Source organism: Polyodon spathula, chromosome 37, assembly GCF_017654505.1.
Source record: "Polyodon spathula isolate WHYD16114869_AA chromosome 37, ASM1765450v1, whole genome shotgun sequence".
NCBI lineage: Eukaryota > Metazoa > Chordata > Actinopteri > Acipenseriformes > Polyodontidae > Polyodon > Polyodon spathula.
Window position 1 is genome coordinate 2,154,572 of NC_054570.1, and position 23,985 is coordinate 2,178,556.

Sequence of the window (23,985 nt, forward strand, 5' to 3'; positions counted from 1 at the left end):
TGTAGTCATGTTTCAGCTGGCTGATGTGGAGTTGTTCACACTGTACCCCAGAGCTGGGTGCTTTTATTAATCTAGTCATTCCTCAATGAAATACCAGACATAATTTATATAGATGCAAAGTGGATCTTGTGCTCAGCTGCAGTTACATGGCTATTATTGTGCAGAGTTCCCTAATTGCATTTGAAATGCAGAGTCAAGGAGAACGGTGGTCATATTTTAAACTGGAAGAAGTCAAGTAGAGAAAAGTTTGCCTGGTGCCTTCCGCAGTGTCATCACCTTTGATTGCTGCCTCAGTTTTGTCGGCATCGCTTCTGCTTCTGTTGCCAAAGGAATTTTCTTCATCGGAGGTCAACACTGATAACTTCATTGAAGGTAACAATTCAATTCTGCTCAACAGACTAAGCCACCTAGGAGAAGTTTAGAGAATGAGAAGCAGGTGTGTGTGTGTGTGTTTGTGTGTATTAATATTCAAATAAATATTAATTAGCATGGCCCAATAGAGCCATTTGTTAAAGAATAAGTAGCAGGGGGTTCCAAAAAATAAAGCGTTACACGTTCCCACGTGCTTCTACAACTGTTTAAATAACGTACCTGTCATTTTTCTTTTCATTGTTAACACCCTGCCAACTTTTTACACTTATAACTTTAAAGTCTGTTTCAAAGCCCATTTCAAAATGCCCGCTCTAGTGCACTGATAGTGTAAGGATTATTGCCCACATTGTCAAACAGGTAGACAAAGCAATAACGATCCATGATGTGGTACGGAACAGAAAAGCCAGAGTACTTCTGTTTTTATGTCTTTTTTTTTTAAATCGCTCTTCCTGCAGTGATTTTAGGGGACAGATCTCAAACCCCAGGGCACTAGAGCAGATGTTTTGAAATGGGCTTTGAAACAGACTTTAAAGTTATAAGTGTAAAAAGTTGGCAGGGTGTTAACAATGAAAAGAGAAATGACAGGTACGTTATTTAAACAGTTGTAGGCTCTATTGGGCCATGCTAATTAATATTTATTTAAATATTAACACACACACACACACACACACACACACACACACACACACACACAAACAAGCAGGCAAACACTACCCTGAACATTCTTTAAAACAGTCATCAAGAAAAATAATTATCAAGCATGCAAATGCCTACTTAGTAAGTAACAATGATTAATGGTGTTTTATGACTATGGTACTCCTGGAGGTTGTGGTGTGCTGATGTGCAGAAATATCCCAACTGTGAGAGTTGAGGCATGAGGCTGACATAGGCTGTAGCACTTGCTACATTGTCAAGGGTATTGATAATGTAGAAAATGCTCATGAGGTAAGAAAATGGATTGTAAGCCTTTTGGTTAGCATTTCATTAAATAGGACTTTGCCAGTGGTAGTAAGATAGAAGACAATGGATTTAAATCATTGATTAGCATTCTTTTCAAAGCTATTCTATTATTAATAAAAGTACCATTACAATTTACCATTACTGTATAAGACAGGCATGAATTAATACCCTCTCACTCACCCAACAGGGGGATTGTAAGGAATATTAATTCAGGCATGAATGTAACCCTTATAAACAGGATCAACATCATTTGTTACAAAGAAACATGGAATAATTCTGGGTAATTAAATCCACATGAATTAACAGGGTTGAATTTAAAGTGAATTACTTCAGAACTCAGAGGAAGTGCAGAAGATATTCAGGTGTTATGCCAGTATTTTGTAGTGTTACCCTAATATTACATTATGGTACTGGCAGAAGAAAAAAAAACATTCATCCCCACAGCAAATTGCTTTTTTTCGCAGTATTCAGTTTTGATCATTGATCACTCATCTTTCTCAATGTATTCAATTATGTGGGCTGTGTGGTCCAGTGGTTAAAGAAACAGGCTTGTAACCAGGAGGTCCCCAGTTATTCTGAATGGGGAATAATTGTCAGTTACTGATGTCTTTTCTTTCTGTCTTGCAGTATCTGTACAGAGGTATAGACCTGATATGTCTGGATGCTATTTGCTGTTCATGGACATGTTGATTAATGCGCAATGAGAGGTCTGGAATCCAAGTGGTCATGGGCTAATCTAGTCATCCCAATATACAGAGCTAGGCAATTTCTACAATGAATAATGTAAAGGCTGTTAGTGCAGCGAGAAAGGAGATGGAAGTTATATAGAGGATAAAATGCAGCCTGCTATTGCTGGTTAGCTAGCTTAAACGTTAACTGGGTTTGGAGCTAACAACGTCATTTCATAAATCTTACTTTCAGTCACTATACAGGTTTCAAATATTCAGTTTTGTTGTAGCAGTTTGGTATACAAAAATTAGTACTGCTCAACATTTAGTGTCTCTAATGACTGAGTATTTACTTCATAAATACATTCTGTGGCTTAATCTGCAGCGAAACTGTCTTTATGTTTTTGCGGACAGGTCTCAGCATTACAAGCACTAATATATAACATATGAAAATCGATTTTAAAAGTGGAAAATTGTTTTTTCACAGAGTAGATAGCAGGAGAAAATATATAAATAAAATGAATGCAGTTGTAAGAGCATTTTTTGGTTTTGGTGTGTAGTGCAGGCGATTGAGGGAGCAGGGAGAGCAGAAAACAGCTTCTTGCTTGATAGGCTTCCCTCCCACTCTAAAATCAATGCAGTGAGTCTTTCGACAGACTCAGCACCAGTGGCCACTCTGTCCCTTAAAAGCAGACAAGGTATTATGCTATGGCTTGCCTGGGAGCTTGCAAAGATTTACTGTCCCAGCCACTTGAATTAAGGCTGTCAGTGAGTTTAAACAGTTTTAAGGGAATACATGTTTGGCTTAACCATTTTTCAGCGGCAAATTTTATTTTATATATTGGTTTTTAGATATAGTTATACTGCATTATATGGTAAAGAGACTGACCAGGAGTTCACTTGTAACCCGACGAAATAAGCAGTAGAAACTTAGAAACTTCAATCCACGACCCTAACATGTGATAATTGACATTCAGATATAAATGTTAGGTTTGGAATGAAAGAAAAGCATTTAAAAGTCAAATAAACCTGAAACAATTTTAGACAATGGCTAGCAGTTTCTAATCCCATGCATTACCCTAGAGGTTGACCTAATCACCTGTTCCTGACATGGTCAGCTACAGTACCTGACAGTAATAGCAGAGAATCACGATTGTCTTGCATAATTATAAAGCATAATAAGAGTTGATCAAACTGCTTTTACTGGGTCCCAGTGCAAGCATGGTACAGCACTGATTACACAACTATTTGGTAATAGTTTCTTTCCAAACAACTGTTCTGCACACGCACAACACCATACACTTAAATACAAAACAAGCTGTGAAGAGAGTTTAGTATTCTGTAGGTGGTATCGTTCTGTTGCTGTTCTGACTTCTTTTTCTCAAAGTCTTATTAAACTCTTGCACTAACCAAAGTGATACCACCATGAGGTCGACCCCCATTTATTTCCATTGCATTCTGTCCAGGACGTTTCAATGAGCTGATAAGATTCAGATCATTAGCAGGAGAGATTTGTTAAAGGACTGGACTGCAGCCAGAATGAGCTGTAAGAACTTCTCCTCACAGCTGTAATGAAGCAAGAACAAGAGAGACGGATAATAAGAGAGGGGAACGCTTTACGTGGGATCTCCAGTCACTGTGCATTTACATAGTAGTTGCTTAGTAAATACATGTGTACTTACACATAATCACAGTGTACTTAATGTGCACATTTATTGCATGGTATAACTAGGGCTTCTTGTTTTTTTCTTTATGTGGATTGAATTAACAAACAACATGACTTGATCTCACAGCATTTCGTTCTGGCTCTAATCTCTGAATTCAGCTTATTCATTTCCACTGCGTTAGTTTCTAGTAGTGCGTCAGGCATCAGTAGTGAACCCGGTATTCAGTTAAGGCTTAACAACTATTAACTAAGGTTTAAAGGGAGGGAGAGAGAAGGAAAATAAACCCCCCAAAACTAGAAGCCCTAGATATAACCCTAACCCTAACCCTTTTTCTGACACAATTGTGTACTTACATGTACCGTGCAAAAACATTTACATTTTAAGTACATGGTATCTATGCATAATAACATTGTAATTACATTTAAGTGGACATGCATTTACCATGTAATGGTAGAAACGTAATGCAAAGTATAATCAAAGACAACATCCCTAAACCCTGACATGATCCACTGCTTGCTGCTTGGGCTTTGCCATGGATCACACCAATTCCAGCTGAAAATGTGTGTTTTACTTGTAACCAGAGAAACCTGGCTTGAAACCCAGTCCTGTAAATTAGACGCTAAAAAAATATATATATATATATATATTTCTTTTAGTCACATCACTATTCCAAAGTTTTGCAAACGTGTTTTGAAAAGCCTCAGGTCTGAATTAAGTAGGCTAAAGCCCAACTTCTTCCACTAGCCCTGTGGAAGAGTCCTCAGTCTTATCAATGAAAACATGCTTTTGCAGGCAGAGATGGCACGGCTCTTTTACTGTATGATCTATCTTGTGGGGAGAAATAGTGAACAAGCTGCGTATTGCTTAATCCTTCCTGTGTCTGTTTTCAAATTCCAGTAAATACTTATTCATTTGACACATTTCTGTTTAAAAGATGCGGGACAATGGGTCCAGCCAGCACTCGTGACTTTTTCTCTTATTCACCCTTGGGAAATTCAAGCTATTTTGGTTTAACACAATCGACTCATCCTGGCAGGATCCTACTTCATTTGCATGCCAACTCAACTTTTAAAACCCCAGCGACACTGCCTCGCTGCAGTCGCTAGCTAATTGGGAAAGTGGTCCTCGTGAATTCCCGCAGAAAGAGCTTGGCTTTTTCCAATTGCTGATTCCAGTAAGTCTGGAGACTCAGCACCAGTTCCTCCACCATCACACTTGCTAATGCATTTTGCAACGTTAATACATTCTATAGAGATTAACCACACATGAATTATATAAGAGCATCAGAGATCAAGATCATATTTTGTAGATATTATTCTGTGTGTGTGTGTGTCTATATATATATATATATATATATATATATATATATATATATATATATATATATATATATATATAATATATATATATATATAACTATAGCCAAGCCGGTAGAAATCTATAGCTGTATTTTCAACCTATTTTCGTTTATTGAGCCTAGGTTTCATTGCGGTTCGTAGGTAGAAGGTGTTTCTAGGCTAGATGGGAAAAGTGTGAAACAAAACAATTGTGTTCACTGCGGGTATGAAACCCTGAAGCAGATGATGCATTCCGCATGCATTCTCCTGCAACATTCCCCACATAGACTCTACAGACAATGATGCATTCCGCATGCATTCTCCTGCAACATTCTCCATGTAGACTCTACAAACAATGATGCATTCCGCATGCATTCTCCTGCAACATTATGCATGTAGAATCTACAAGCAATGATGCTACCACAGTCCCAGGCTTTATATAATTATGTAGCTATTCTGGCTTTTTGCAAAGCACCGCAAAATGTGCCCAAATTTTAATCCCCCCCCCCCCGGCCCCCCTGCCTTCCCCCGCAGCCTGCTTGTGAGATGCCCTCGCGGGACTGTTTATCACTAAGGCAGCGTTTATAAATCTGGAGCTTTAATTGGGTTATTATCTGTGATGATCAGTCTTGCAGCCAATGGTGCTGAGGGAACTGTTCTAATGATTTGTAGCTGTCTTAAAAAGAAACCTTTTTTTGAGTCAAAATTGTATCTGCAACGACACCACCAGTTTTAGCAAGGCAGGACAAACAGCACAAATGTTGTGCTGTGTAGAGTCTGTTATAATACTCAATAAGCTAGCAGATAAGTTAGACGCACAACTAAGTTTTATTTGATCCACTTTTAACTTGTCTTCTTTGTGAAGTTTGCAATCTTTGAGAGTTCTAGGTTCTATAATGGGTTTTGATTTGAGAGTTCTGGGCTCTAGAAGGGGTTCTGATTTAAGAGTTCTGGGTTCTATAATGGGTTTTGATTTGAGAGTTCTGGGCTCTAGAAGGGGTTCTGATTTGAGAGTTCTGGGTTCTATAACAGGTTCTGATTTGAGAGTTCAGGGTTCTAGAAGGGGTTCTGCTTTGAGAGTTGGTTGCTGTGAAATCATTGTGCTATTGATATGTCCTTTCATGATTTTATACGTGTTATGGAAACAGCCAAAAATAAAATCACTTTATTTGCATATACAGTCATTATTATCACTAAGTGCAGGAGAAGTGCCTAACTGACGCTAACCAGAATGACTAAAAACTGACCGAACGAACTCAGAACCATTCAGCTACTTGCTATAGCATTTGAGCTGGTTTATCCCCACTTGAAAGGCTTGCTTCGTTAGCCAGTACATTGGCATCCTGAATGCATCACTCGGGACAAATATAGAAACCAATTTGATTAGTGCCCATCACAGCACCACTCATAGGGTTTACAGAACAGAAAACTAAACTGTCATTGCGGTACTGAAAAACAAAAAAAGTTTTGCAGGTTGCTGTATCTCTTTTTGTATGACCCTTCTTACAGTGCCACCCTTCCTAATGTGTCAGTTAAGCACTTGTCCTGCACTTAGTGATAACAATAACTGTATATGCAAATGACGTGATTTTATTTTTGGCTGGCTTCATAACACAAACATATATAAAATAATCAAACAGTCCAGTGCAGGTACACTAGCTTTAATTCAGGTTATAGCCAACTTTAAAGCCACTGTAGGTGCAAAACAGAGGTGCATTGGCTGAAATATTTTAAGTACTTGTATTTAATATATTTTTCACAGGTAGTCTCATGTGGAATAAATATATTTAGTCTACACCTAGAGTTTAAAGTAGCTGCTTAGTGGATTGATGATCCTATAGCGTGGAAATTGGTGGGTTTGAGTAGCTCAGAAGATAGCTAGAATGCTGGGTCACATGTATATAGGATATGCACAGAGTATAAGTCATTATAGTAATTAACTTAAGACTTGAATAAAATCAAAAAAAAAAAAAAGATATCAGCATCTACATTATTAATGCTTTGCCAGCAGCTTTTATAGTCAAATTATCCCCCGATCTGTAGCGGTGAAGCGATAGAAAAAGTGTTTTTATAAATATTTAATTCAGCATGGCTCTCTTTGGTGATTATGCAGTCATAAGAAATGTGGTATAGTGGCATCGTGGTCAAGGATGCCCAGCCACAGAACTAGCGGACGCAGTGAGAAATCCTCATGCAAATTGCAATAAAACTCAAAGACGTACTTTAGCTTCAATTATTGAGAGATTGCAGTAGGGCAGAAGGCAATCACAGAGGCAAAGCTGGTTAGAGTTCTCTACTCTTTTTTTTTAGCTCTTGTCTCCATGTTGACCGGGTTTCCGTTATAAACTGCTCTTGCAACCTTTTTATATACACCTACTGCTGCAGGCGGGCCTCTGCTAATGAACCCCACTGAGGTACACAAGGCATTGAGCACTTAAAATATTTGAGAGCGACTCAGGCATTGCCAGGAGGAAACTGACAATTTGGATGACCAGATCCGACCTGTCAGGACATTTTAAACCTGGTTTCGTGCAGCTTGTTGCAAAAACAGTTGCATTTTTAGTTGTGGGACACATGCATCTCTTGTACTTTAAAGGCTGCCTGATTAGAGGCAGCCAAAGAATACTGATAAACATACAATAAACACACTCGCTGGTTCTTATTATGCACAATTATTTTAACAGCTTCACAGCTGCTACGGCCTCAGTGAATTGAAGAAAAAAAAAAGTCCTATTTTTTAAGCATGGGCAAACAGGAAAATCATTTTTGCAAGTAATCAGCATTTGATTAGATGTTTAGTTTGTTGGAAATAGTCAAATTGGAACACGGTTAAAATTAAGACCTGACAAGGCTGGGAATGAAATAAACTAGTGAATTCAGAAAGCATTAGTCTCCAGTACCGAAACTGAAATGTTGCAGTAATTGAATTGTTCCAAACTATAATATAAACGTCCTTCTGTTTGCATGCATTATCTTTGCAGCAGTATGTAATGTGATTAAAACTTTAGCTACAGCTTTTCCGCAAACAATTAATTAAAAAAAAAAAACAAAAAAAACATTCAACTTAGAGCCCAATATTCCCTTCTCACCCAAAAAGTGCACAAAAATAATCTATAATTTAAGAATTTTTTTTTTTTTAAGGAGAACCTTATTCTATTTCGTATTCCACACTCTTAATCTATCTCGTTGTTACCTTTAGGCAGGGTTGATCTTATTCTTTAAGAAGCCTGGAAGACCCAGCAACCATTCTCAGGAGGCATAATTATACTGAATGCATATAGTCCTCAAATAGGATTGGGACATAGTAAACAAATACAGAACAGCATGGAATGGGTGATAATATTGCCTGTGTTGCTCCACTCAGACCCTTGCTTGTTCACTAAAAGATTTCGTTTCAATAAAAAAAGATTTTAATCCATAATCCATTCCACAAGTGCAGGGGTACTTCAAATATAATCAATTTACTGATGCAGAGGTGCTGGATGGGGTCCTTATACAAGTGTACCATAGTAAAAGCATATTTAAAAATAAACTGTGCTTATACAAGCCGACACTGTAGGAAAAGCATTGGGAAAGTGGAAAAACTACCGTGCAGATTTACTGTGGTAAACATTTATATGGGAGGATCTGGTACTAATAGTAATAGGGTTAGACAGCTATCATTTTTTACCCTAAAATTGGTTTTCTGCCAAGATAGGTACAACCTAAGAGGTGAGAGCGTTATCTATTCAGGGTAGCAAGATATTTTGTGGGTCTGAATGGCATTCTGACATGTGAGTCTATGATCATAGTCTCAGAAGAAGTACTGACCAGCCCTGGACTCTTTCTGAAGGAAATTGAATTAATTCTCTTACACACTGGGGTGGGGGGTAAAATGGTGCAGGTTGTTTTTGGCTGCATAGTGATTTAATTTCACGCTCTGACGGGTTTGTTCGGGGGGTTTTCTATAGTCCTCGTTATTAATTGCATTCAGTGGTGAGCGGGACTCGAGAAACTGGAAAATCACTATTTAAATCCACAGCGGACTGTACAGTGCAGATTGCAAATCATCTTTTTACCGTAAATATGAACAACATGGAAAAGCCAGGCCGAGCAGAGGAATACTGATCTCTATGTGTGGATTCAGTAATATTTTATGAAAAAAAAGAAAATGAGGAAGACTTATAAAGAGGGTCAAGTTACACCAAAGCAATCACTTCAATAAATATATTAAATAGATTTTACTATTTTTAATAACAAACACTTAAATGGGAGAAGCAGCAAGAACGAAGCCAAAGCTGAGGAAACACAAAGACGCTTTTTCAGGAACGGTGGCTTGAAACCTGGCAACAGGAGACCGGGAGACCTAGTTTGAGGCAACTGTGCTGTATCAAGCCCCAAGCCTCCTCTCGTGTGCACTGCAGTGACCTGAAACCTAGTCTCCTGAGTTCCAAGTGGCTTTGTGTTCCCTCAGCTTAATACTTTTATAAATCATGGCGGTATTCAACATTTTAGACTTTCTCATACACCAGAAAAGGACCAGAAATACTGCACACAAATATCCCAAAAGTATTGAGGCTGATGAATAAATGCTAACTTGGCTGTTTCTACCGCTTGTTTCTTACTAAACATCGGTAACGCTTTAGTTTCAGGACCTGTGGCAAACGCTCACTAATGCATCTTTAAGTGTGTTATAATGGATGATAGAAATAGTATTAGACAGCTATTTATACTAATCACAGTTTGCAGGAATACAGTATTATAAAAAAGTACCGAAAATGTTACATCACACAATTGTGCCGCAAATTCTGACGGAAGATCTGGTGTCACTGTGGTCAGAACACGTGTTTTCCCCTGTAGAACTGAGGCCTGTATAGGAAAACTTTTAATCACTTTGTAACGTGGCCTGAAGCTTGCCCTTTATCTCAGTGTAGAAACGGAAATAACCCTTTCTTCACTCTGTAAATGGATCCGTTCTTACCTGCTTTCGTGTGTCTCTCTTTTAGGAATTTGTGTGCAGAGTGCAGACTTCACCCCTCCTCCAGCACAAAATATCACAGTGTGCCAGGGAGAGAGCGCCATCCTCAGGTAGGTCTGGGCTACTACAACCTGCTGACCCTGATTACATAGCGGTGCCTGTAAGTATCGAAACATGGCCCCCCCTCCAGTTCTGAATGGATAAGATGGTGATATCTTTTTTTATTACATTTTCGTTTGTGATTTTCTGGCTATTGAAGAGATACTGTTGTCCTATTTAAATGCCATTTGTTTATGTAATTATCTCCTAAATTATAGGTTGAAATATGCCCCTGAGATCTTTAGTCATCTTGCCCGCATAGGCGCTCCAGTAACACAGTAATTACAGACATGCTTTAGATTGTATTACCTCTGCTATTAAGTAGCTTTTATTCCTCCTATTGATTTTATTGGATTTCTGGTTATTCTATTTGTTTGTATTACATTTTGCAGATTGCATTGTGTGGAATTATATCGGGCATTATTGACTTTAGCCATAAACTAGGTCTGAACCAGGATGTGGTTATGTTAATGTGTCCAATGTGACTAATGTTAATATTTTCGTACAGATAGGAAGTAACAATTTTGATATTGGACTAATAAAATAAAATAAAATTTTGTCACACAAAATGGCGCTCGCTGATCCCAGTAAAAGGAACGTCCCGCTCCAGGAACCTGCTACTCTACGCAAACCCTCTCTGTGCTGTTTGGGATCAACATCCCCTAAACTGACCTACTTCTGGGCTCCCCGAGTCCCTACATCATCACGGAGACTCCTGCCTCTTCATACAGCCTTTTCAAACGACCTCGGCTGGGCAGTGCCGTTAGGAGCACCGTCTCGGAATGGAAGGGTTTGGTGTTGTAGTTCCTGCAGAACGTCCGGACGCTCTCCTCCTTGATGTAAACGAACACACGTCCTCACTCAGCGCCCATCTGTACAGCAGTGGCCATGCAGCAGTCTCAAACTGTGGCACAGATGCTTTTTGAGCCCCAGGCAGCTTCCCCGGGCATGCCCCCCAGCCAACCAGCCAATCTGGACCTCCTGATCTGATCAGCGCTGGGCGGGCCTAACTGCTTCATTGGTTGCCCAGCAACGCGTCTCAGCTGCACACACTTGCACAGGAACCAGCGACAGGGTTCTCCCTGTCACAGTTGCACTTTTAAGTCATAAAAAGTGCAAAATTTGCATTATATAGTACAAGTTATGGAGAGTGCCAAATGTGGAGATTTATGGATGAAGCAAGCTGTTCCTTAAGTATGGTCACACTTTATGTATTTTAGTCGATGTACAGTAAGCCATAGTAATGTACTTTTTCATGACAGCTCTAATTTAGTTTTCACAGCATGACAGGGGTCTGGATGTTTCTAACAAATTCCCTTCTGGATTAAACCAACGTCTTGAATCACTGGTTTGGGCTCTTCATGTTGATGCAAGGGATAATTACACTGAGCAGCTCTGAGGCAGAGACATAAATAGTTTTCCATGTGGAACCTGAGTGCGTTTGGTGCAAATTAGGAGCCAAAAACAACATCCTGGCCACTTCCTAGAAAAGCAGAGAGGAGTTTAATTACACTGCAGCAAAGCAGGGAGAAAGGGAAAGAAGGGGAGAGGAGAAAGGAGAAAGAGGGCAGGTAGATTGAGTTTGAGGGGAATTGGGGGAGAATTAGAGAGAGAGAGAGAGAGAGAGAGGGGGGGGGGGCTGCTTGTAAAACTAGAAGTCTTTAGTCTTTATCCTTCTGCCGAGGACAGTGCATGTGCAAGTCTGTGCCATGGGGGCAACGTGCCATCTTTTAGAAAGGACTTCTTCATTACGGCAGCGCACACACAGACGGTCACACGGTCCTGCTGCCAAGAATGCGGACTGTCCAACAAAGGCAGGTAGATCACGATTCTATTAGTTAATGCGGATTGAGAACCCTGTCGGCAGTCTAAACACTGTGTGCCAGGGAGTAGGGCCTTAGAGACTGCCAGTGCCGTCCTTTAACCCCTGGCAAGGACGCAAGAGCCGTACGCTGGGTTAAATCCTTGTACCAACTCCTACTGTGGAAGCTGTCAACAGCAAGACACATACATATTACCCTTTCAAATATGAATTCTTTCTTTCTATCCTCAGCATAGCGAAAACAGATATTTGCATTTCAGGCAGGACCTATTTATATCTGCTAACGTCTATCTGAGTGAATGTAATAAAGCTGGTTAAAGTGCGTTAAGTATTGCAGCTGTAATTGTAGCGTCAAGTTTTGACTTCACTTCATTGAATAAGTAATTGCTGCTCCTGCAAACCAAAAAAAAAAAAAACAGCAAAAAAAAACCCAACATATTTTAATATTGTAAAAACATCAAACTGAAGAGAGTGGAGAGTTAATCCACTCAGAAGACTGTTATCTCTTGTACGCTCCCTAGTAAGTATTCTGCAATTGAGTTGCTCCTAGATCATTGATTACTGACCGAAAAATTCTCAGAAGCAGAAGTTTTCATGCAGGATAAAGGATATACATGACAAATCTTGTCGTGTTCTAATAAATGTGCACACCGCTGTATCTCCTTGAAGAGTGGACACTCAGTAAGCAATCTGAGTGATCCTAGCAATAAATGCCCCACCCTTTAGTAGCACAAACCAGTGGTGTTTGATAGTGACAGTGCTGGAGCTGTATTCCTATCACACAGTGGCTTTGCACATGGGCAATCGTGGGTTCAGCCTCACGTTCCTGAAAGCCAGTTACTGCCTGCTGTCTGCCTGCGCTCTGCATGAGCAGTGATGGATGGCTTGCCTGTTGCCTCTACGCATTCCTCTAACAATATTAGATCTCACAATCCTGCTCCTCTCACTCTGCTAGCCCTCTCATTTTTTTTACTCAAAGCGTGCTGCTGGATAATAAGTGAACTGCAGGCATGGCAAAAACACCAAGCTCTGCATTTAAACACCTGCAGAGCAGCGACAGTGTAGTACAACCTGTAAGATCAGTGTGTGCATGATGTTTGTCACGATCAATATGTGATTGTATGTACACTTCATTCATTGATGGGATCTTAGTTGACGTTGCGTTATGTCATTTTAAATTAACCAGTGCAGATGTTTCCTTTTTCTTTAATTAATTTGAAATGTAGTTTTAATAAGTCAGATTAATTAACACATTAGCCATAAATGAAGTGCCACATATTACTGCAGCGACCCTGAATGTGTAATCTCTTTTAAAGCTTGCTGCTTAGAATTCAATGTTTGCCTTAAACAGGTGTTTGACAGTTTCCGTTTGTGAGCTGTTTTTTTCCACCCAAGAGCTGATCATTGATTTATGGAAAATATTTAAGTCTTGCCCCCCCCCCCCCCAGCTGGTTCTTACTAGGTGAGAAAAGCATCCCCTTGAAAGAAGATTGCATGGCATATCACTCTTCACTCAAACAATACATTTCATCAATAGAAAATCCAAACTGCTATAGAATGAATGATATGATAAGCTCATGTTTTTCTTTGCGGTATGCATTACCATGAAAGAAATATCCACGCCACACTCAAAATGTAGTAATGCACTTACAGTAAGCTACTGTATTGCAGGCAGTATTACTTATTTTGGGCATTTGCCCAAACACACATTACTGGTATTTTTTTTTTTTAAATTGAGAGTTTTTGTAAAGGATAGTAAGCATATTAATGTGGCAAATTTTTTTCCCCTCAGTTTCCAGTATAGTCAAATTAAATGTAACCCTGTAATGGGGGATGTGTTACATGTGTGGGTAGTCGTTGGAAAATACTGACACAGACACAGATTTAATTTCAACATAGTGCTGACACTAGGGCACCAGAAATGGCAACCGTAGTGACATATTTAATAACGAAATCAAAACAAAGCAAAGCTAAAAATAAAAGTTTGCCACACAGATAACAAGCTCTAGTCCCACTAAAAGGAACGTCCCGCTCCAGGAACCTACTACTGTACCCACCCTGTACTATTTTGGGATCCACATCCTCTAAGCTGACCTACTTCTGTTCTGTTGCTTCTGAAGTCCTGGCCTCGCAGTGACCCATTTCGACAGTCCTGGCTGGGCAGTCGCCTTCACAGGCCCCCATCTTGCAGGTTCTGTGGTAGTAGTGGACACGCCTTTTCCTTGATGCCAACAAACACACAGCTCTCGCCTGTCTGTCAAAGTCCTTGCAATCGCCCCGAGCTGTAGTGCAGCAGCTTTTCAAGTTCTGCGTATCACCTGCGGGCGTGCCCCCCCCCAGCCAATCTAGACTTCTCTATCAGCTTAGCTCAGGGCAAGCCTCCCGCTCAACTGGTTACTTAGCAACACGTCTCTGGCTGCGTGTTGCTGCTGATCTCTCCCAAGCACACACACTTGCACAGGCACCAACGACCCGGCTCCCTGTCACAATCCCCCAAATTACTAATATGTAATTGGAGAACATGCAAACTCCACACAGACAGACCCCCTAGGCCAGAATTGAATCTAGGACCCTGGCTCTGTGAGGCAGCAACACTAACCACCAAGCCACCATGCCACCATGCCAAATAAATAAAAACAATCATAAATAATAATAATAATAATAATAATAATAATAATAATAATAATAATAATAATAATAATAATAATAATGTAGGTATGGGGGTCTTCTTTTTCATGACACAGATTGCTCTAATTCTGTATTAATGTGCAATGCCAGGGTAAATATATTTTACTGATGTCTCTTAAAGAGGAAATGGAAAGCCTCTAAAACACATCACTTCTGAAACAACAGCAACCCTATGTTGGTTAATTCACTTTTCCCACATCCAGATGTTGTGCTATTTTTCTCCAGGTGTGCCCCCCCCCTACTCCCCCCTCTCCAGCTGTTTCTCTCATTTCTCCACCATTCCCTGGGGCAGCTGCATGAATAATCCAATAAACTCAAGCTCCCCCCCCCCATCCCCTGTTTATACTAATCCTACTCTCTTTTTCCCTCTTTCCCAATCACAATACTAAATTTTCTTTCTTTCTCTTATAGTTTGCTGTCTGGCAAGTGAGTCAACTAAACCATTAGAAAACTATCTCCTCACTCTCCCATTCCTCTGTACTGGAGCTCTCGGGACCCCAGCGTCTTCTGGTTTTAGCTCTGAATTACTGAACTAAACCCTTAATTGAACTAATCATTTACTTAATTAGATCTTTTGAATTGTTCTCAGCTCCTACAAAGTTGCAGATTTGGAGTTGCACATATGATTTTATACTTAACTTGAAATCTCCTACTGTTTAAGAGCTGAGAACAATTCAAAAAGGCTAATTTAGCAAGATGGATTAAGGTTGGGGTCCCAAGGACCGGGTTTGCGAAGTTTCTATACTCCCCCTCTCCCCCTTCTCTCTTTAATTCTCTCGTGTTTCTCTCAGATGCGATATCGACAGTGAGGTGACTCACAAGGCCTGGCTGAACCGCTCCAATATTCTCTTCACGGGCAGTGACAAGTGGTCTCTTGACCCTCGCGTGACGATCATCAATAACAACAAGAGCGAGTTCTCCATCCAGATCGAGAGAGTGACTGTCCACGATGAAGGGCCCTACACCTGCAGCTACCAGGCCCGGAACGAGCCACGCACTGCCCATGTTTACCTCATCGTGCAAGGCAAGCTGGAGCTCATGCTGAGGCACTGTGGGGAATGAATAAGCTTGGGATTCAGACTGAAAGAAAGTGGGGATGGTTATACTGGGGCTACCTAGTTGGGTAGTTGGGGCTTTACAACCTACTGGGGCTGTAAAGTTATTACCCTATTGGTAGCAACTTTACATTAAGTATCTAATTATTGTCTATATACATAGTAGATACTTAGTATACTTTCAGTTACATTGTTGTATTCTAAACGGTAGTCATAGACTGTCATGTCAATGTATCCATCTGTAGAGCTACCTTTCACCCAACTGTCCAATCACAATGTATAGAGGGTGGTAAATTAGCAAGTTAATGTGTAAGGTGCTGAAGGAGTAAGACAAGCTAATGCAAGTTTGTTTTTTGTCACATATTGCAGTGGAAGACTGTTATGGGTAGCAGTGAAGTGGCTGCATTAAGTCTAGATTTAAAAACTTTCACAGTGTCTGCATCTTTTATACTCTGGGGAATGGAATTTCAAAGTCAAGGGGCTTTGCAACTGAGTGCCCAGACTCTAGTCGATTAGAGACTTAGGGACTACAAATAGACAGGCATTCTGAAAAAGTTCAAGCAGGGACACAGGGAATGAATTGTTCCATGAGTTAAGAAGGTCAGAGGCGAGGCAGTGCATTGAACAGTAGACCAACTTAAAGATTTTAAAACTGGTTTAATATGCTCAAGGAGTTTAGACTGGGGTAAAACAACAACAACAAAAAAGTACTTCTAAAAAACGGCTGAAGGCACAGAGCATTGTAATGATCTTTAACTGACAAATTACCATACGCAGGTAGCTACAACTGCTTGTTAACAAATTCTATTCAGACAATAGTAGTACTGTTTTGTTTCTTGGTTTTTATGCGGACAAGGCATTGTAAGTGGGAATGTGTTACTGTATTATGCTCCACAGTGAGTCCAAAAAATCAACAGACTCTCCATGATCTGTAGTTATTGAAATTCAGAATGTATTTAGTTTATTTTATTCAAGTGCTACCAAGTTTTTTTTTTTTTATCAATTTCCTCTTTTTTAGTTATTAAATGGCAACCCTTTTCTCTTGACGAAGGTTGTTTTTTATGCAAATGAAAAAATCAGATTCTTCCTTGTTTCCCCATAGCTTGACTAATTCTTCCAGCAAAAAAAAAGGTGCTCTGTTTTCAATTTATTTTGAGCTAAAGAACACTGACAATGTGTGTGTGCTTCCTTTTTTCTCTAAGTTCCTGCAAAGATCGTCAATATCTCTGCGGACATATCAGTGAACGAAGGCAGCAACGTCAACCTCTTCTGTTTGGCTGTGGGCAGACCGGAACCAGCCGTAACATGGAGACACTTGAAATGTAAGCGCTGTAGAGAAATGTCATGATCATATACACAAAGTGGACCAGCAACTGGAGTAAGACAGATTTATAGCTCTGAGTGAAGAATGCTTCGGTACAAGTAGGAGTCTTAAGCATGTGCTCGTCAAGTGGAAATGACAGAGTGTACGAAAGATACATTCAGAAACGATATGAACACAATTTAGATATTTTATTTAATATCGATCAAAAAAAAACTACAAAGCGATATCGCAAACTCTAGCACATGGAACTACAAAGCGGTATGTAATTCAGTGTGTTAATGTAACTTTATTCAGCAGGTTTTGTTCGACTTTATGAAGCAGAATGTGTTTATTCTATAGGGGGATGCAAAACTTTGAGCTGTAGCTGTAATTGCTTTTGTAGTGCTCATGCAACAGATAGAAAACTGCAACAACAAAACTAATGCACTTGCATTTCTGTATGTGCTTCCTACTTAAATGGCTCTCTGTGCCAATGCGGTCTCTATTCCTGCAGATGGCTTTATGAGTGAAGGAGAGTTCTTAGACATCACAGATATTAAGAGACAACAGGCTGAGGAATACGAGTGCATCACAAACAATGGGGTCTCCACCCCAGACACTAGAAAAGTCAAAGTCATAGTCAACTGTAAGTACCTTACCAGGCTTCTGGGCCTTAAAACCAGACTAATGCAATCCCGGGTGTTTGCACTGATGGCACATGTTGGCATTCAGATTATTGTAAAGTATGGGTGGACAACATTTTGAAAATTGGTGCTAAACTGTTTTGAAACTCTGTGGTTGCTAAGGAATAATAATAATAAAAAAATAATAATAATAATTCAACTTGTCTACTTGGGCCAGAATTTTGTCTTGCTGGTGCTGTATGAGGTACCTTGGCAGTAAAAGCACCAAATTTGCACCCCTGTTTTAAACTGTAATTGTCCTTGAAATTTGAATTTATTAAGCTTCTGAAAAATCTATTCCCACAGCATAATGTGACTATATTGGTGTAATAAAATATTAAAAAAAAAAACATTTGCAGTACATTTCAGATATACAACATTTTTCACATGAACAGTAGTGTGTGTATGGCGATATCTGGAATCTGTGCTCTCATTTCCAGACCCCCCTGTGATCTCAGATGCTAAGAATATGCCTGGCGAAGTGGGTAAGACTGCCATCCTTCGATGTGAGGCTATGGCTGTTCCCACTGCCAGCTTTGAGTGGTACAAGGACGACAAAAGGCAATCATATTTCTTTACTGTTTGCTTTGTTCCTAAGGAAGAGTGTTTCTGGTTATGTTACCAAGCAGTCGGGTAACCAGACATCCCGGGAAAACTTGGGTTGTTCCAGTTCTCAGCCTTCATTTTTCGTTACAGTATAATTATTAAATTGTCCCATTTTTGCTATTGTATTTGCATTTCTTTTTAAAGTACAAAACAGTATCTGTGTGCAAGTTAAACGCAGAGTTATTTATTAAGTTGTGTTAGCGCCATTAAACAGTCATTATGGTTATAATAATTCTGATTATGTTTTTATCACCTGTTGAAATGGCAATACATGTAATATGTTTTGATTAGATGACAGTAGATAGAAAAAAAAGTTGTTGCACCCAATGTTAAATTTTTTTAATATGATTGTGTTATTATTATTTTAACGGCTTCAGAGCTGCTGTGGTGTCAGAATCTGGAAATCTGGTAACCCTACTAAATAGTGTTTTTTTTTTTTTTTATTTTATTGCCAGGCTGTTGGAACGCAGTCACGGTCTGAAAATTCAGAACGAGAAAACTCGCTCTCTGCTTATGTTCACCAATGTCACAGCCCAGCACTTCGGAAACTACACCTGCTTCGCAGCCAATAAGCTGGGCACTTCTAACTCAAGCATGCTGCTCTTCAGTGAGTTGGCTTAAGTTTTGAGGCTTTTGCTTTGCGCGACGGTTCTTTGAGGACTGAAAAAGATCAAATAAAGAATTCACAAATTTGGTGACCATCTACCATTTCTAATTGGTTATCTCAATGTCACAACTAAATTATCTACGGACAATGCAATTTTACTTATGTTCTCACTGTAGCATCAAGGTCCTCATAAAAAAAAGTACAGACCCTCCTTTCAGTTAAATAAGGCCAGACTAAGTATTAATGGTCATTATAGACATGTCCTATACAGAGTACCCCATTTACCAATACCCATCTCCCTCACTCTCTCCTTCCCCTTCCCTCTTTCAAACACCCTCACTCTTTCTCTCCCTTTCCTTTGCTCCCTCTACCTGCTTCACCCTCCCTCCTCCCTCCTGCTCTTCCTTTTCCTTTCTTTCTGTTCTCTTCCCCTACCCTTCTTGCTGCTTCATTCTCTCCCTCCCACGATCCCTCCTCCCTCCGTCTCTCCCTTTTCCTTCTCCTACACACTTTTTCCTTCTACATACGTCTTCCCACCCACCTATTTCCATTCACCCTGCCTTACAGCCCAATCTCCTGTTCCTCTACCTTTCTCATCATCTCTGTTTTTTTTAATCCCATCAGGACCTGGGGCAGTTGGAGGAGGGTCACCCTCGTCAGGGCAAGGCGCTCCCATGATGCTCTGGGTGCTTTGTTCGGCTCTGCTTCCCCTCTTCCTGATGAAGATCTAAGAGTGCTGGCTCGGACAGGAGATCTTCTCCATGAACCCCTCACTGTGAACAAAATATTATGCATCGCTTCCAAGAGCCATTTCTCCATCCTCATTGTCAAAGTGTGTGTCTCTTCTCCCTCCCTGCCCTCGGAATACAAATAATCATTCTCCTCTTCACCATCCGTTTGGGGATCTCTGTAGCAAAACAGAACTTTGATTAGCTCGGGTCTCTCAACTGCTTTACCATGCACCCCAGGTTACTGAAATCTTACCTAAAAATCACAGACATGGTTGGTACAAGTCTTATATCTCCTTGTATAAAGAATATCAGACAGTTACCTTACGTTTCAACTTCCTTAGTTCTATTTGTGACAGGTTCTCTTTAAGTTCCCAGCTGACTTTAGCCGAGATTGGAGCTCATTGCAATATCTGTGGAAACGTCACAGTTTTGCTGCTGTGCAATACAGTCAAGAACAGACAGGTGGGAAGGTTTCTTTTCCCAATCTTGCGCCAATAAACCACAAACATGGTGGAAGAAATAAATCTTGTTCAGATCACACCAATGATGTCATCTATCCTTGGTTTTTCTAGCTTCTCCGTGGTTTGTTGAATACAACCCCATCAAAAGAGCTCTGCATTGCGCAGCAAGTCCCACCAGTTCGTTTATCTTTCTGTGTATGACGGAGGGCTGGGGATTTAAAAAATGGTCCAATCAGAAAAACAAAATTCAAAAAATTCAAAAATGTTGACTCTAGCTTGAACAATCAAAATAGTTGGGTTTTTTTTTTTTATGCATGATTGAACTGTACTGTATAAAGCTACGGATATTAAAATATAGGGTAACTGATCAAATGTTGGTGCCACTGTATATTCGAAAAAGTGGTTTTAATAAATTAAATGTACAAGGTTATTTGATTTAACTTTTTTTTTTTTTTTTTTGGGGGGGGGGGGGGGGGGGGGGGGGGGGGGGGGGGGGGGGGAGGTTGCTAACATGAAAACAAGGTCCCTCCAGCCCAGCTGAGGACAGGCTTGGGACACGGAGACTGAACAGCTCCCTCGTCCGCTTAAGAGAAATCGTGGCAACATAGTGGATGGAATGATGCTTGGTTTCCATACTGTGTGAGGTTCCAGTCAACTAATTTCCCTGCTGTAATTTCATGGATCACAGGGGTGAAGGGTATTTTATAAAGGCTGACTGATCACCTGAGAATGTAGCTTTATGTGCCATACTGAGGCTTGTTCACTGTATTTGATCCGGTTTTAATCAAGTGCTGAAATTAGCTAAGACCCCTTTCGTGCAACAGTGGGCATTGTGTTTTACCCTGGCAACAGGGCTATAGTGGAGGCATGACTACGAAGGTATTGCACGCTTACATTTTTTGATATACAGCGAAAACCTTTCATTCAGATCACGTGTGTCCATTTTTATCACCTTAAGCATTTTTCATTCTCTGGCTGAAGTCATTATTAGATATGTTTACTTCCTAACACACACATTATTTACAATCATTCAGCAGCAAAATGGCGACTGTTTTGTATTGGCTAGTGATAAAGCTGTTATTGTGGATTGTGTGAAGGACAGTGACAATTAAATCATAATATGAGGTTTATGTTAATTCAATAAGGCAGGGGATTTTGGATTGGGTGAATAGCTAAGCGGTCGGGAATGACATTTGTCTTTATGTGTGATTGCTTAAGTAAGCAGGGATTCTATTGGCCGGTTTTCACTGTATCTCGGGAACAAGTCATCAGCGCAAACAAGAAGTCTTGTAAGGGCGTATTTTAAAATTTTTTAGTCAAGTCTGGTATTTACTCCTTTTTTTTTAAATAAGGGTACTGTTCGTTTCTGAAGGTCCACTCATGATAGCGTCTTGACACATATATAAAAATAGAGGCTGGTGTAACATGCAAAAACAATATATATATATATAAGGACCTTTCTATTTGATTGTGTTCCATGTTCCCATGCATTGCTACAACTGTTTACATAAGGAGTGTGTATTGTTTTAATTTATTTATTTTTTTTTACATTTTGACCACTTTTTTAAAAATTTGCATTCCCTGCATCAAGATGGCTTCACATGTACCTGCATGGACCTCTACTACATTTCCCATCATCCTCCTGCTCACTGGTCAATCCATCTCAGTTACATATGTGAGCAGGAGGATGATGGGAAGTGTAGTTCTGAGAGGTCCCTGCGGGTACATGTGAAGCCATCTTGAGGCAGGGAATGCAATTTAAAAGTTTAAAAAAGTGGTCGAAATGTTAAATAAAAAAAAAAAAAATTAAAAGAATACACATACCTTACGTAAACAGTAACACAATAAAATAAAAATGCTCTTATATACCCTTTAAAACATTTACTGCTTTGATTTAGTCAAGTGGGGTTCAATTTTGATCTTGTCTTGTAAAAATCGAGTTTAATTATTTTTGTCAGCCATCTGCTTCTGTAAACATGAAAGCCAGTACAATAAATATTTATATGTAAGCTATTGGGATTTGAATGCTCTGTCTGGATTTGAAATTGCAGTCAAATTTTCAAAGCTGCTACAGATTTGTGGTTATAAAAAGCTTAAACAAACATTTTCACAGAAACAAAATGTACCAGCAAGTTTTTTACTGAAGTTGCATAAGAGACCCTGAAATGTTTTTTTGCAATTTTTGTAAAATTAAAATGTTATATTTCTCATAAGAATAGGAGTACATGCTAGTAAATGCTTAGACATGCTTAAACCCGCCATGTAATAATTGTATGCGAATGTCACATCATTGCTTATACGCTGCCACTATTAGAGTTCATTAAGGGGGGACAGAGGATGAGTATAAAGTTGCAAACAGTGTGTTTTTCATATGAAATCAATGGGGAGACTCTATCAGTACAAGAATTGCTGCACGATCCTTGTTGTAAATCAATCCAAAGCACCGTACTCAGAATTGAAAACTCTGTGTCTTGCTATGGTACATCTTCCATAGGTGCCTCGTACAGTCTCGTGAGGCTGTGAAACATGAATTTGCACCTTGTCATTGTCATGGACCCAGTGTAGAGTTAAAGCATGTGAAATGATCATTACGGTCCAGTTTTGATTTGTAAGTATTGTGCAGGGTGTTGTTTGTTTTTTTGTTGGGATGCTGGGGGGGAGGGATGGAGGGGGGATTGTATTCTATAATGCAATATATATTTTTTTTATTTTTAAGTGTTACAATGGATTGAAGGAAAAGTAAGAAAGAGAACAAGAAAGGGTGTGAGCTTGGAATGAGCAGAGAAGAGATGGGAATCCTGGAAAAACAAAAAGGTGTTTAGCAAGTGCTGTTTTCTGATTCGTAAATGTTCTCAACCAATAGCATAACTATGCAATGCTACCCCAGGAAGGGACATTTTTAGAGTGGATTTAGCATGTCTTGCATTTTGCTAAATCAAGCTCACTCTTCTGTCTTTGGCCCAATCTTCAGCTTGTGCAGGTGTGAACACGGCAGGAGAGACGCTTTACTGTACCTGGCTAAGAGCCTTTCTCAATCCAATCCAATCACGTGACAATGTCAGCCACAATGTAGGTAGGGCTAGAGGGCTTGAACAGTCACACTGTCACAGGGTCTGAAAGAAATGAGGAAGCCAGGCAAAGAGGAGCGGGGTGATATTGACTAATGAAAGAGCAACAGAGCCCAAAACCACCAAGGATGATTGCAAACATCACCAGACAGCAAGAGGACATTTAAATGATAGTTGAAGCTACTTACACTTTAAGGCGCTGATCAGTAGAAAGCGTAAGGCAGAATATAAACCAATAATTGTCGCACTTGTTACCATATGTCAACCTCTACCTGCCAGAGCTCCCCAGCCCCCACCTGCTTTTTTGTTGGCTTTTGTCTAACGGGGGAGGGCATCTATCCTGCCCCCCCCTGCCCTTGGCTTCCCTACGGTCAGCCTCTCCACTTATCTGTGAGCACGTTTATGGGCAGGGGTACCTCGAAAGGCCAAACAATGCAGTGTAAGATATTTATAATGTAGTAGTGTTGTCTGGTGTAAGTTTTAAAAAATAATCTATTGCATGAGTTTTCTGACTGAACTGAGGTACGTTGTTACATTTACTGTGATGCCCTACCTCATTTCTTACAAGGATCGGGGAATTGAAACATTATTTTTGAGAATTAGCCACAGGGGGGGTGGGGTGGAATAATTTATCAAGGTCAGAACTGTTGTAACCTGTAGGTCTGGTTTGTATGATGAAAATCCCAACAGTAATTCACACTGATAAAGAGCTGAGGAGAGTATATGGGCTGCATTTATAAATCATTACAGTCCCACGGTTTTTCGAACCTGCTAGTACACCATACTAATCAGGATTATCAACAAACTGTTGACAAACAGACAGACATGCACACATATGAAACTGTGAGACAGACAGACAGGCAGGCAGGCAGGCAGACATACAGACACAGATAGATAGATA

The 23,985-nt window shown here is 39.9% G+C and overlaps 1 protein-coding gene across 1 annotated transcript in view; it reads left to right on the forward strand.

Moving 5' to 3' along the window:
* LOC121304438 (igLON family member 5-like) overlaps positions 1-20,468 on the forward strand; it is a 45,586-nt gene extending 25,118 nt beyond the window's left edge. Inside the window, exons 2-8 of the mRNA XM_041235605.1 lie at positions 9,990-10,071; positions 15,362-15,594; positions 16,828-16,947; positions 17,443-17,574; positions 18,052-18,172; positions 18,673-18,824; positions 19,449-20,468. Coding sequence (XP_041091539.1) covers positions 9,990-10,071; positions 15,362-15,594; positions 16,828-16,947; positions 17,443-17,574; positions 18,052-18,172; positions 18,673-18,824; positions 19,449-19,555 — 947 coding nt within the window. The 3' untranslated portion in view covers positions 19,556-20,468. The remainder of the gene's footprint in view (positions 1-9,989; positions 10,072-15,361; positions 15,595-16,827; positions 16,948-17,442; positions 17,575-18,051; positions 18,173-18,672; positions 18,825-19,448) is intronic.
* Positions 20,469-23,985: the final 3,517 nt, after the last annotated feature.